The 14,497-nt window shown below is 38.5% G+C and overlaps 1 protein-coding gene across 1 annotated transcript in view; it reads right to left on the reverse strand.

Annotated features, from left to right (window-relative positions):
- Positions 1-5,117: 5,117 nt before the first annotated feature.
- LOC114149278 (synaptic vesicle glycoprotein 2C-like) overlaps positions 5,118-14,497 on the reverse strand; it is a 59,258-nt gene continuing 49,878 nt past the window's right edge. The window contains exons 9-13 of the mRNA XM_028024991.1: positions 14,039-14,203; positions 10,705-10,838; positions 8,635-8,838; positions 8,338-8,497; positions 5,118-6,441 (exon numbers count right to left, since the gene is read on the reverse strand). Coding sequence (XP_027880792.1) covers positions 6,258-6,441; positions 8,338-8,497; positions 8,635-8,838; positions 10,705-10,838; positions 14,039-14,203 — 847 coding nt within the window. The 3' untranslated portion in view covers positions 5,118-6,257. The remainder of the gene's footprint in view (positions 6,442-8,337; positions 8,498-8,634; positions 8,839-10,704; positions 10,839-14,038; positions 14,204-14,497) is intronic.

The following is a 14,497-nucleotide window of genomic DNA, read 5'->3' on the forward strand; positions in this document are numbered from 1 at the left end:
TTTAGGCTCGTAATGTGAAACACCTGAAAATGGACAAGAGTTGTAAATGCTTGTTCAGCTTAGGCCTGTTTCCCGACACAGCAGGAGGAATTTTTGCAATCGCAGCAAAATACTTAAAGCATCATTTTGAATTTCCTCAAAACTAACTTCTTCATTCCTTGTCTCTCTGACTAAACATTTCTTTTCTCGCCCGTGGGCTGATATGTAATATTTGTCAACTTTTGCTATCAATCTCTCACATATCTTCCTCTGATTTTAATGGGAATACTGTCAGATATTGGCCTTTCTTTGCATTTCACATGGTAGTATTCTCTGCATCATTTAATCTCAGACTAACAAAACATATTTCTTGGACTTCCTCACTCTTATGTGTTTCTGCATGTGCTGCACTTCTATACCATTTACACAACTACTACTTAAAAATCATCATAGTAAATTATCTCATTCAACACTGTGCAAGCACTTTGTCTGCGCTGATGAAGACTCACTTACCTCAGGATCAAAGATGCTTGAAAGATTGAAATATTTTAAGCCAATAATTATCTGACCACCTGGAGCTCAGTGGTATTTTCTGGCAATGACACTGAAAGTCCATTCCCGGGTCATTCGATCCTTAAATATATAAAGAAACCATCAAAATGCCCAGATCACAGTAATCCATGCAGTTTGGCTCTGAGAAATCCACATTCTGGATCCCGACACACATCCACTTTGCGCCTCTGTAACACGTTTTTCCAAGTGTGAAACAGTAAAGTAAATCATATGAAAGTAGCTTTAGAACTGCAGAATCCCTTCAAATAGTCTAACCCTTTCGTCTAGATGTAGTTTCTTATCTTTACCATCAATTAATCTTTTTTTATTTCCTGAGGTTTGTACTGCACGCTAGTTTCACTAAATCATGATTTGCAGATAAATTGTTGTTGCTTAATGTTTTATAGTATTTTAAACGAAGCAGCCAAACGTCTATATGTGAAAAGGTTTGGTGCCGCAGAATATTGTCATGACAAAACACTGCAGTGCTGTTCAAACACAATACTTTGCATAACAAGTTTTTTTAATGCCCGTCTCCGGGGTAGTTTGGCTTTGTAGGAAAAGAATGAGCATCTTCCTTGCGCCTCCCCCTTTCTGACCAATCACCAGTCCGAGGAGAATGGCTCTTATGTAAGTGGGACTGAAAGCACTGCTCAGAAGAGGAAAAAATTATGTGTTTTTGCACTGCTACAGCATGTAGGTGCTTCAGCTTTAAGTTTGTGTAAGGTTCGTTAAAGGGCAAGGCTTAGTTAAGGACCTGCAGTTGGTCAGCACAGCCAGGAATAAAACATTTCTCTATTTATGACTATTCTATTTTGTAGAACTGTCGAATGTGAAGTGAAAACTTGTTTATTTCTGTGTCATGTCTTAACCTCAAAAAACAAAGTTCAGCTCATGAATATGTTTTGGTTTGGTGATTTCTAAATGTGTTGGAGCTATTCTGGTACGAAGCAGAACCAAAACTCGGCCTAACCAGACAAAACAGACTTCCCTTTAAGTGTTCAAGTAAAACATTTAGAAACACCTGAATATCTCACACGAGGGAAAGAAAAAGTAGAGACTGTGGGAAAATGGCAGAAATTGCTTATATTAGAAGGCCAAATTTTACACCAAATTTAGTAATTTGGCAAGAGGCAACTATATACACATCCTTCTCCTACTCTTCTTCTAGACTCTGGATTCCCAAATGATGTACAAAATTCACATTAAATCTTTAAATTAAACTTTGGACCAACAACAGTTCAGCCATTTTTCTTCTAACCCATATAAGACATGATGTTCCATCTTGTTCATGAGGTGGCTTAACACAAGAAAATGGACAGTTGTTAGTTTTTCTTTCCATTCAGCTGTAGCTATCTTAGAACAGCCAGCTAGCTTCCTTAGCAATCTCTCCTTGTGGCTTACCGTCCTTGTAGACTAGAGAGTACGAGCTCATAATAGTCAATAAAGAGCTTCGTAAAACGAAGAGGAAGCTATTTCTATTAATTGTATTCAAATGGTGCCACCTGGTGGTTTATTAGGAGAATGTAATAAAAAGCCTCACAACTCTTCAAATGAAACTCTTTATTCAGTTTGTGGAATCCACCTTTAACGCCTCATTCTCTTTTCTTATCAAAATAAATCATGTCAAGGACACGTAAATTGTTTTACACACAATCCCAAACTTTGTTCGGCAGCAAAGGTCCTCGAATCTGACGCTTGCCGTCCTTGTTGCTCAATTCCGGCAACAACATTTCCGGCTCCCAAATGTTATAATTCATCAAACTAAAAACTCTCTGGACGCAGATTCGAGCGCCTCTGCTGGGTGAACAGTTTGCGGGACGTACATTTTTAGCGCCAGCACGCGCTCTCACGGCTTCGTGAGCATCCGTCCACAACACATCTGACGACACGCAGCAGCGGTACATTCATTAACCCGGGAAAACGCGTCTCCTAACCCGCACAGAGGAACAACGAAGATACAGAAAAATGGCTGGAGAGCAAGGAGGTACACACACAACATGGAGACTTTAGTAACAAACATGCAGGATTTTTGTGAGACGTTTGTTCGGCACAAGTCGGAGCTGCAAGGGTAAAAAGCGCTAAACGCGGTAAAGAGAAGTTTTTAAATCTGGTAAAACACCTAAAGACAGAAAAACCGTCCGATTTACTAGGGCCATTATAGGCGAAGGAGTAAATTTACGCCAAAAAATTCAGAGAAAACTTTGAAAAGTCAAAACTTTCTGAGTTTTTCCTTGCAATGTTCGACTTACTGGACCTCACAAATTTCTTCACTTTTCTATAAAATTTCTAACATTAATCTCAAAATTTCCGAGTGTTTTGATGGAAATATGCTCCCTTTTTTTTCTAACTACCATGCTGTAGTAGGATTTATTAATGACAAATAAATAAATAAACCATTAAGAATGAAAGCACTACCAAATTGGGAAATGCATTGTGTTACTGAACATTTCCAGATATGTGGGTTTATCCTTAAATCCCATTGCACAATCGAAGTACTGTTAGCATAGCAGCAAGCATGACGTTCAGACAATGCTGTTGATCATTTTAGTTTACTCAAATGCCCTCCATACAATAAAAATGGAGGTATCCCTCTAGAAAGAGTACATTAGCAGCGTTTCAAATTGAGTTGTTACGGTTATCTAGAGGAAACTCCTAAAACTTCAAAAAACCATTTCTAAAATTATTTACTTGCTCGAGACTCGCAGACCGTTGAAACATTTGCTCTCATTGTGCTGAGATCTAAAAAAAAAAAAAAATTGCACAACAGACTAAAACAGTCGGCCATTTAGCAAATATAATCTGCTAATATTTTTGAGAGCTAACACCATAGACATGGCTTTTATTGTTGGTAAAGGATGTTAACTAAACCTTTTGTACAGCACACTTGAATGGTTAAAAAAAAGAGGAAAAAATTTGAGTGTCAGAACCTTCACGCACACACACATCAATAAGGAACCAAAGGAGGGGGAAAAAAAGCAAGAAAGAGCAGCAAAGCAACCAGCAGAGGTTTGGAAGAAGAGCTGGGCTAGACAGAGAGAGAGGCACAAGTTCAGAGAAAGGCTTTTGAGTTTTACAGGGAGCAGCAGCAAGGCAGAGGAGGTCAACACAGGACACAGAGGACCAAGAGACACCGTGAGCAAACCAACAGGAGAAAGATAGAAAGAAAGAGAAGCACAAGTTTAGACACCAACAGAAATGTCCTGTGGCGTAGATTCTTTACAGAAGAGCGAAGCCCTTCGTGGCGAGCTTGACGCCGCGACACGTACAGAGACACGAAGAGAGGAAGAGACAGGAAGCATTCAGACAAAAAGGACTCTACTCCCAAAAGTCTCCACAGTAAAAAGCAGAAAATGTAAACTTTTTTTAGTATTTAGAAATGTAGCTGCAGAAGTTGCCAGTTTTGACTAAACTACTTTATTATTATTATTATTTTTTTTACCTTATGACTTTGTCAGTCTTGCAATTTGCATCAAAATGCTTGATGATCATCAACCTTTCATTATATGTTCATCATGAAGAACATATTTCCAGTTTCTAACTGGTGACTAGACACAATGCAGCACAAGAAGCCCAATGCTAAAACTATGAAAGGTTGTTAAGAGAGGTTTTGGAGCTTGCAGTTGGATTTGCATGAAACATGAAAGGATTGCTATAATTCTCAACAACATACGCCATGTTATCCAGCGTAGCAACACCCCAGTTTTAAAGATTTTAATACATAAATGACTCCACCAGTATTCATAAAACAAAACAAAAGCAAATGAAGTCAAAATGGGAACGATTGTGAAAAAAACACACCACAAATGTGTAAAACTAAGATGGCGTATTTGAGTCTTTACAAATAGAAAAAGCAAAGACACATTCTGCCCAAAAACTGAGAAATTTTTAGATGAACAAGTTTTCTAGAAACAATTTCTAAGATCCAAAAGTCAAACATTTGCAACTTTTGAGACTCAGCAAATTTCCAAAGTTGCATATTTTTGACTTTTCAAACTCAGTAATTTACTTTTTTGTTTAGTTTTGTTATTTTCTTGTAGAAAAATTCTGAACTTAATCTACAATGACTCTAATACATCAACAGAGTAAAACCCTTGAATTTCAGTCGTGTACTTTCTTTTAATCATAACTCCAGGTTGAATTTTCCAGGGTCTAGTTTGGATCTTTTACTTTTAGTTTATTTTTTTCAAATCTGATGGCATAATGTGCAATTCTAGAAAACAACCACTGGGTGTCACACTAGAGCAGCAGTGTACTATGCAAAAGCCCCAGCAACGTTTCACTCACGGAGCTCTAGCAGCCAGTAAACACTTTGCCAGGCTGTTGAACATAGAGACATGTGGAAAAGCCTCTCTTTTCACCAAACTGTAACTTTCATGTCTTTTCAAATGATGAGATGCTACATCAGTGCAAAACTATGAAAGCTCAATTTCTGCATATGGAATTTACTCTAGAGCAGCGTTTCCCAATTCCGGTCCTCAGGCCTCCCTGCTCTGCATGTTTTAGATGTGCCTCTATTCCAGAGCAGCTGATTCAAATGATTGCATGACCATCAAGTGCTGCAGAAACCTGTTGATCACCCATATATTCAATCCAGGTGTGTAGCAGAAGGGAAACACCTAAAACATGCAGGGCAGGGAGGCCTGAGGACCGGAACTGGGAAACGCCGCTCTAGAGGTTCCTTATAAAGAACCGCTTTGGAGACGTTTTGTTATATTGATTTTATTTTGACCATAACAGCTGCTCCTGCTATGACAAATAAATAATAAATGAATAATAAAACAGAGCAGCTGTTAATGTAAAGGTTTTGTAAGAAGACTGACGCTATTAGTCATCTCTTGTAATTTTAATCTATCCAACTTCTAATAAATCTTCTTTGGCTTCTTGATGAACGTTTACAATATTAATATAACGGTCACTACTGATGTCATTGTAGGATACCATATAAAAAATAAACAATATACTTCAACAATATGTGGAAAATTATTATTTGAAAAGTAACAAAATATATTAAACTAGTTTTTAAAAAAATGGTTCATCACAGCCATATTTATTTCTGCTGACTTTTCAAAATATAAATGCACAACAGAAGTAGGTTCTGCCTTCCAAGGGGCATATGCATGAATAATTTAAGAGACATAAAGGCCAATGTTTGATGATTATGTTGTTTTGTGATCGTTTGCAGCACTAATTGAAAAGCCGTGTTGTTTCTCAAAGTGCAAACTCATTGACAAGTCATAGAGCATGTAATTGTGTCTGTATATACTTTCTTTCTGAGCAGTACTGGGGAAGATATGAAAGGTTGCTGAAACACCAAGCCTTTTGCAGCTTTTGTACACACCTTTGTGGCTTGCATGTGTGAAAAAGCTTGTAGCTAATGAGCTGCTGTTTCATCTCCACTCATGAAGCCTTCTGCTTTAAACACCAACAGTTCTGGAAAAAAGTTAAACTGGCATCTGGTGCATCTGTAAGACAATTTTCCATACAAGCTTTCTCTGTAAAACTGCATTAGACTCTTAACCAGGTATTTTACTCAGAATCAACTGAACAATCATTACCTGTAATTTTGAGTTGTTGTGATGCTTAGCATTGTTTCTTTTAAATGAAATACATTTGGGAAATGGCAGCAATAACTGTTTCAGTGATGTTTAAATAAACAATAGCTGAAAATAGAGTGTTCAGTAGGCTGAGTAAAAACCTGGTAAACCTGTTATTTTGGCCGCCGTTCACATGAGGACGTTGGAACGTGTGTCTGGTAGTCGGAGGCCCACCAGTCCGCCACCAACCAAAACAGCTGACGCCAGGAGAATAGGAATAGCCTTGGTGATGCCAACCAGGGAGCCAAAAATCAGGTTGCCAAGAACTGCTGCCAACTTACAAATGGCGTTACAGAAGCCAAATCCTGTGCCCCTGAAGATCAAGAGACAAACAAAGCAGTCAGCCATGAACAGAATGTGTATCCTTAGCTACAATCAAAAAGATCAGATGTTCAGTCACTCACTTATACTTAGTACCAGCTACTTACTGAGGACTTAAGTAAGGGTAGCCAGTGTCTTTTGTTTTTCCGACATCACTTTAGTGTGACTGTATTTAATAATTATCCGATGAGTATTCAGTTTCACTGCGTTGCTAGGAACACCTGGCCATTCCTCCAGAAGAGCATTTGTGAGGTCAGTCAGTAACCTACGCTCACAGTTCCCTTTGTAGTTCATCCCAAAGATCCTCCAACAGGTTGAGGGATTTGTCAAGTGTAGTTTCTCTACACCAAACCTCACATTTTCTTATAGACCTTACTTTGTGCACTGGTGTGCAGTTATGTTGGTACTGCAGGGACCATCCCCAAATTTCCCACAAAGTTGGGAGCAACAGAACTGGACAATAAATCAATAGGAATATATGTCACGATAGACACTTGACCAACAGCTAATACGTCTGATTGAATGTTCAGATATGTAAAATATTCACTGAACTCCAATCCAAATCCGTACAGCATTCAGGGGGATGTAGGAAGGAGACAAACTTTAGCCGCTCAATCTCTAAAGTGGCAACAACAAATTGATTCACTCTGTGGTTACCTAGCAAAGTAACTCACTACTCACTTATTTAGTGAGTAGTGAGTAGTTCCTTTTAGGGGTCTACTCACCAAGACAAGACTTCAAGAATAACCTTTCATTGCAATTCCTCCTTTCCCAAATTGTACACTTCACACAGTGTGGTAATGCAGCTACGAATTTCCCTTGTTTCCACTATTCTTGGGTCATATGCTTTACAGTGCTAGATGTGCCACTTTACATTGTACTTGGTGATGCAAGGCTTAAATGAAGCAGTTTGGCTCTCTGCACGCTGTTTTTGAGCTAATCTGAAAGTCACATATAGTTCGGAGATCTGCAGGAACTGGCATGGCAACTTTTGATGTTGCTGATTTTTGCTCACTGTGCCTTACACTTGGCTGTTCTCCACTCTGTGATATTAGCTAGCCTAACACTCTGTGGCTGAACTGATGAGTTTTCAACTGGTTACACTTTGTTTGAATACCATGAGAGTTGACGGTGTATAGTGGAACCACCGTTATTCGCAGCAGCCAGCGACCACAACTACCTACGAAGAGAATCTGAAGTCTGAAAATATAAAAATTGGCTGTTTTGCAAACATCAGACATTAGCATGTCAAGTAGCATTGCATTGTGAAGCTGAATTTAATTTTTTTCAAATATTTTAGACTTCTACTAAAATAAATCCATGACAGAATACAGGGTGGTGATGACAAAGTTTTACAAACCAGAACTGAAGCCATTAGTTGTTTCCAATTAATACCTATACCTTTGTTGGGGACAGAAAGTGTGTGTCTCAAAGACACATCAGTGCTTACACCACTCTCCATCTTTCACCGTAGTGGACCAGAACAGCCTTTTACTTTCCTACAACCACAGGTTATGAAACAAGTGCTTTGGTTATCTTGTGTTATAACTGAGACAATCTGTTCAATAATCAGCCATCAATCGGTCAACAACCCACTTTCCTCAGTTTTTCTGTCCTATCACAACATTGGCTGGTGAACTGATATGACCCAATGCTGCCCCAGTTTAATGGTCAGTTTGCAGATTTGTTGAATTTTCTCACATTTTCTCTTTTTTTAATGTCTTTCATATTGTCATTTTTGATATCCTGCTGTCGCCAGGTGAGAAAACTAGGGTTACTGTCGTAGAATATCAGTACGTGAACCACTTGTACTTAAAATATACATAACAAGGCTTGGCACTCATTCATCAAGTCGTACTACTAAACTTAATTGAGTAGTGTAACTCACCTCCTGTCTGTAGGGTACAACTCAGTGGTAACTACATCCAGGGAGTTCCACGCAGAGATACTGAGACCGTTGTAGAGACAGAGCATGAAGATCATCATGGACTCGGAGGTGCCGAACCAAAGAAAAAAGCAGCTGATTCCTGATAGCACCATGGAGCCTCCTGGAGGACAGCGCATAGAACATCCTTTACAAATGGCCCACATTTGTGTCACTGGGGGTCATTACAGATGCCTAGGCTGGCGTCCAGAGACCAAGGGGTCATTTTTGCACAAAAGTCAGAGCAGATCCTGGACCTACCTAACATGCTGAGGCGCCCTATCTTGTCCATGAGGAGAGCGGAAACGATGTTCCCCGGCAACACGGCCAGCGTTCCCAGGAAGTTGACGAAGTAGACCCAGTAGGCGCTGTAATCGTCGTCAAACGTCATCTGACAACCGGTTTTGTTGTGGTGGAAGGAGCTGTTGATCACTCTTGAATTTGTCAGCTTGGCATCATCTACGTCTGTAGAAAGCAGCATAAATGATCAGTTGAAAGGTCCATGGATTAAAATCAACATGAATTTCCGGCATTGAGTCCGGAAAAAATGCATTTCCACCAAGCTTAACGGTTTATTAAAGGTGCACATTTTTATACGTATGAGTTTCTGAGGCAACTAAGGCCAACTAAGACCTTCCACTTCTATTTTTTTTATAAACCATATTTAAAAGTAAACTCAATGAAAAATACCCTAATTTCACAGAATGTAGAGAACCTTATATATCTTCCGTAATGTGCAGGTGTTTTCCCTCCCATCATTATAAGAAGTGAAACAAACCTGCCTGCTGCAAAATTGCGCATCATTATACTTCAGCAGCTGCTGCGGTGAGAAAACATTCCGGCTTCTCTCCAAACCCAAACACACATGTACACACACCATCCACCCGTCCGTTCTTATCCCGTCTCTCCTCATTTCGCCTTTTTTTCTTCGCCATTTTTCCAGACATATTGCTGGGAGCAATGAGACTTCATTTCCCAGAGGGCTTTACCGGCAAACTTGACATGGCCTCACTGTTTCCATGTTCAGCGCTTTCACAGAGCGCTGGAGGGAACTGTTTTTCTCGCATGGTGCTCCCACAAGGTCTGATTCAGCTCCGCTTCTCTCAGATCATTTCATGCCTCTGCTGCTTTCGTTTTGCTTCAAGTCCAGAGTTTTTTGTGTGGGTGTGTGTTTTTCACAAGCTTCTAAATGACTAGGCAGAACCTCAAAAAACAGAGAAAAAATTCACTTTTGTACTAAAGTACTAGGTATGCAAACGATTTATCGACTTCTTATATTATAATGAATTCCAATTGATTAACTAATACAGCTAAGGCCAGTGTGTTTCAAACTTTGTAAACAACCGTTTATATGCATGTGCTAAGTGCGACAGGATGCTGCACCCCACGCTGACTAACTGCATCTTAACACCCAAAATAAAGGAAAATTCCAAAATCTAGAACTATGACATAAAAAGGTGTCATCGCTTTAATTTAATTTATTTTGGTAGGGACAATGCACATTAATTAACGGCAAGAATTGGCCAGAAGGTTGTTTTTCATCTGTTGTCTGTGAACAATGAGTAATTTGTCTTGGTGAAAACAAACAAAGGTTATACAAACGAGGCTAAAATTAGTCTTTATTGTCTGGAATGTTATTTGGGATGGTCTGGTTTCTTTCTTGTTTTTCCATCTTTTGATGATGTTTTCACTCGGCAATGTTTCCGTTTAGGTTTAGGCTGCCTTCATGTCTCCCTGACGGAGAAGGTCACAATATTTTGCTAGACGATAAATTGTCCAAGGAGTTGTTGTGATAAACCATAATATCGCTGTTTTGAGACCTTTTTCAAGTAATATAATGGAAATAGCAAAAAATAATGCAAGAACACATTTGCAAAGATCAATAAACTTTAAATTAATAACGAACATTTCACACTGAAACTGGAAGACATTTTAAATATCCAAAATAAATAAACATAACAATAGAAACAATAAGTGAAATGAAATATCAAATCTCTGGAAACACAATTGTCCTTCAAAAAAAAAAATAAGGGGCTCGTTAAGACTGAAGACGTTTGTCATCCAGCTTTGGTAGAAAAAGAGAAAAACGATGAATCGTGCAAATAGAAATTATTGCGTTTGCTTTAATTTATCATGCAATAAATTGATTTATTGCTTATTGCGACAGGCCTACATACTAAACCCCAATGGAACCTCCCTACCTATGTGAAGGGGAAAAAAGCCCTGAATCTAACATGTCAAATACAGCGTTCCCTAAGAGAAAGGTTAAACATCTCAGTTGAGTTACTGCACTTTTTAGAGGAACAGCCCAAGTTGGAGAAACCGACTCACCGGTGTTGTAAAAGAAAGAGTCCACGAAGGTGCAGTTTTTGAAGGAGGATCCCACTGAGGAAACATCCTCAAAATAGCAGTTGATAAAAGACGAGTCTATAAACGTCACCGCCTTGAACTTCATGTTGAGAAACCTGGGAGGAGGTAGAAAGAAAAACTGTAAAATCCATTATAGCAGGAATTAAAAAAAAAAAGATATCTAACATTCTCCTGATGCCAGCCGGTGCTGATACAGAATTATTTCCCCTTGAAAAGAAGCGTGTTGGTGTCTCACTTGCATCACCGAAATGCAGAGTTGCTTTTTTCGTTAAATGTGCAGACCTCAAACACGGAGTTCTGAATAAATTGCTTCTGTGTAGTTGGAGTATTGAATTTCTAAAAGCTTACTTTTTAGACATCTAGACTGAAAGATATTATTTGATGTCCCTTTGGGCTCAATAAAGTATTTTTGAATTTGAAATGGAAAGTTATGATGATAAATTTTCCTGGATTATATATTGCCCCGGCAATTATAATATTATTTTGAGACCATTTTCAGGTAATATATTGATAATGGCATGATAACGTAAATTCACCATCTCAAATTCTAATACTGGAAGATTAATCTTACCGGCCACTACAAGATGTTTTAAAATATCCAAAATTGAAGGGAGTTTTCAGTTGCTGTATATTTTTGTTGGACAAGGAACTGAAACTTAAAGGTGAGTTCATGTTTGTGAAGATGAAAAACGTATTTTGCCTTTTGATAGACTGCATAAAAACAATCATTTCCAGAACACAATCTGCGTGGAGTGAAAGTTGGACTTTTAACTTCACCTTTAATCTATGTTTCACTCTCTGCTGTCTCATCTGCTGCGGGTGCAGAAAACCGCATCGTGACTTGTCAGTGGAACCAGAACAACAGATAGCATTTCATCAGTACAAGTATTTCTTTAAAGGCCCGACATTGAACACGTTGCCTTCATGCTCTGCACTGCTCTATCCTGATTCTGCCATTGCCCCACAGAAACACAGTTTTTCTCCCTACTCATCGATCGACCTTAGCCCGTGACTCTGAGGTAGCATAGCTTTGTCGTGATGCTAACTGAGAACAGGAACTCTAGCAGAATGCACTGCAGGAGTTTTCCTACTCCTTTAACTTCCCCACGTTTTGTGAAGCGACAACCACAAAACATCAAATGCACCAAGAGAAAATTTTACAAAAAAAAAAAAAGTAAATAAACTAAAGCTTGAAAAATGCATACAGATCCAAGAGATGTGAATAATTTTATAAAACACTGGAAATGCCCTCAATGTCGTCAACATCCTTAAATAAAATCGCCTTTCTTTTTTTTTTTTTTTTTTTTTGCCAAAACTGATTTTGGGAACAAAAAAAACCCCAACATTTTTTACAAAAGAAGCTTTAGGCCAAACGAACAAACATTTTCTCACTATTGTCAGAAAATGACCTATATGTCGTTATTTTATGTAGCTGACTTCATGTAATTTTCATGTTTTCAGTGATTCAACTGTATATCTAATATTTCAGGCATTATTTATACTCAAACATAATTTATATCTTAATTCCTTATTTAGTGCGTCTTTAAATCTTTTTAATTTGATGTACTAGGATTAAAAAAAAATCATTTTGGCATAAGCTTCTTGAAGCAGATTTTTCAGTCTCTATGTAGCTTTTATTTGTTGCAGCTGTTGTCCTTATGAAATCACATAAATGTCTGTATCTTTTTTTTTTTTTTAAACTAATAACGGAGGTAAATTAGCATTTTGCTAAGTCTGGTATATTTACAACATTCTACATCCATTAATATGCATTGACCTTTTTAAATAAGTCAATATTTAAAAGCAACTTTTTATTATTTAATAATACAATCTGTCGCATGTAGCGTTCCCCACCACGGTTGTGTTGGTGTGCATTTACCCTAACGTATCACCTTCTCTCTGCCCTTTGTATAAATGAACCTTGTCGTCAGGTGTGTGTGTGTGGGTGTGTGTGTGTGTGTGTGTGAGAGAGAGAGAGAGATAGAGAGAAAGGGAAGAGGGCAGAGAAATGGACCGGGTATGTTATAAGACTTTTAATTTCCTGGTGTTTGGGGAAGATAAAGGAGGCAGGATTAATATTACCTGTTGTGGACGTTCGAGGGAATGACAAATAGCGCCGCTGTCCCACTTCAGGACGAGCACCTTTAGCGACGGCACAGTGCGCTACGCTGCGGCTGCATTTATTTTTAATTCAAGGAAGTTGGACTGTAAACTCAGGACTTCAGTCAATGCCATGGATATCTCACACGGGAATATGTCAAGAAACAGAAGATTTTATCCGGCGCTTTCAATCGCAAACGTCTAGTAAAGAGAGATCTGAAGGGAAAACGTGCTATTTCAGCACCAGAAATCATTAAATACTTGGAAAGTATGTAAGAGATAAATAACAATCAGCCTTTTTGCGCTTTTAAAAACAAATGTGGAATTTTAAAACAAATTTTCTGACAAAAAAAAAAGAGACAAAAAATGATGCCCAAATCGAATAACATGATGTCTACATGCACTTTGCTTTTGTGAGGTCAGACAGTGTTGTTGGATGAGAAGCTCTGGCTCAGAGTTTCCGACCAAAGTTTTCCAAAGTGGTTCTATCGGGTTCATCTATAGATCTACAGACTCTATAGTAAAGTAGCAGCATGCTTTACACTAATGCATCCAAAGCGGTGCATTGTACTCGGTTAGGTAAGACTGGAGCTGTTTAGTGATCGACACTTCGTGCCATGAAGCTTTAGGAATTAACATTACCCACATTTTCTATAGCAAATTAATTTTAATCAAATAGCACATTTTAATGCTCTTTGCTTTAAAATGACAAATTTATATCTTGAATAGAAAATTTCAGGTACAGAAGAGGTGTTTTTGTTTTATGAGCCAAGTTTTTTTTGCTTTGCCTTTTTATGCAGAAACAGACTTAATCACACCTAATAACTAAAATGAACTACATATTGTTAGGGGTTTTCATTGTTGTTGCAGGGAATAAACTAAAAATTGATCATTTTGACCAACAAGTTAGGAAACTGTACAACTCATATTCTTTTTCTGGCCGTTTTAGTTCAAAATACTTGTTAATTTGTTGCTGAGCAGGTTGAAAAAACAAAAGAAGTTACAGCAGAAAATAATTTGCATTTTTGACTGAACATAAATAAATAAATAAATAAATGTTGGCCCCTGAGTGCTTTAAATTGGGCGATTTTCTCCCATGGTGCAGAAGGTTTGGGCACCACTGATGTAATTCCACCAAAGGGCAAACACTGTGGGCAGTCCAGTGTCTGTGGATGAGGCTGTGTCTCAGTTGTACCTGTCGTTCATAAAGACTCCATTTCTGTGGATCTGGTTCTCCAGTGTGAAGTTGAAGGTGAAGTCTTCAATGCGCTCGTTGTGATGGATCTTCACTCTGGAGGCATACTCGTCAGCCTGAAGGTGTTTGATGACGTCCGGGAACCACACCGACAGCCCGTAAAACCTGCAATGGCACACTGCTCTAAATTAACAACACCTACATCTCCAGGTTTCATTTTGTTAACAGAATTGTTTTACTGCAGCAGCAAGTAACAGAATCATCTTTTTGCCCTCCTGTGTTGTGCTCATGCACAAAATTTTGTGCAGAGACCTTTGGAGGGGCCGGGGCTCAAAGTTAAAAAAGGGCACATTAAACAAGATCTTAAAACTCCGTACAACAACATAGCAACAACCCATATTGATCAAGAATCTAATTGGATCCTACTATATCATTGCCATCATGCGGGAAAATGCAAAG

Source organism: Xiphophorus couchianus, chromosome 8 (assembly GCF_001444195.1).
Source record: "Xiphophorus couchianus chromosome 8, X_couchianus-1.0, whole genome shotgun sequence".
In the NCBI taxonomy this organism is placed as follows: Eukaryota; Metazoa; Chordata; class Actinopteri; order Cyprinodontiformes; family Poeciliidae; genus Xiphophorus; species Xiphophorus couchianus.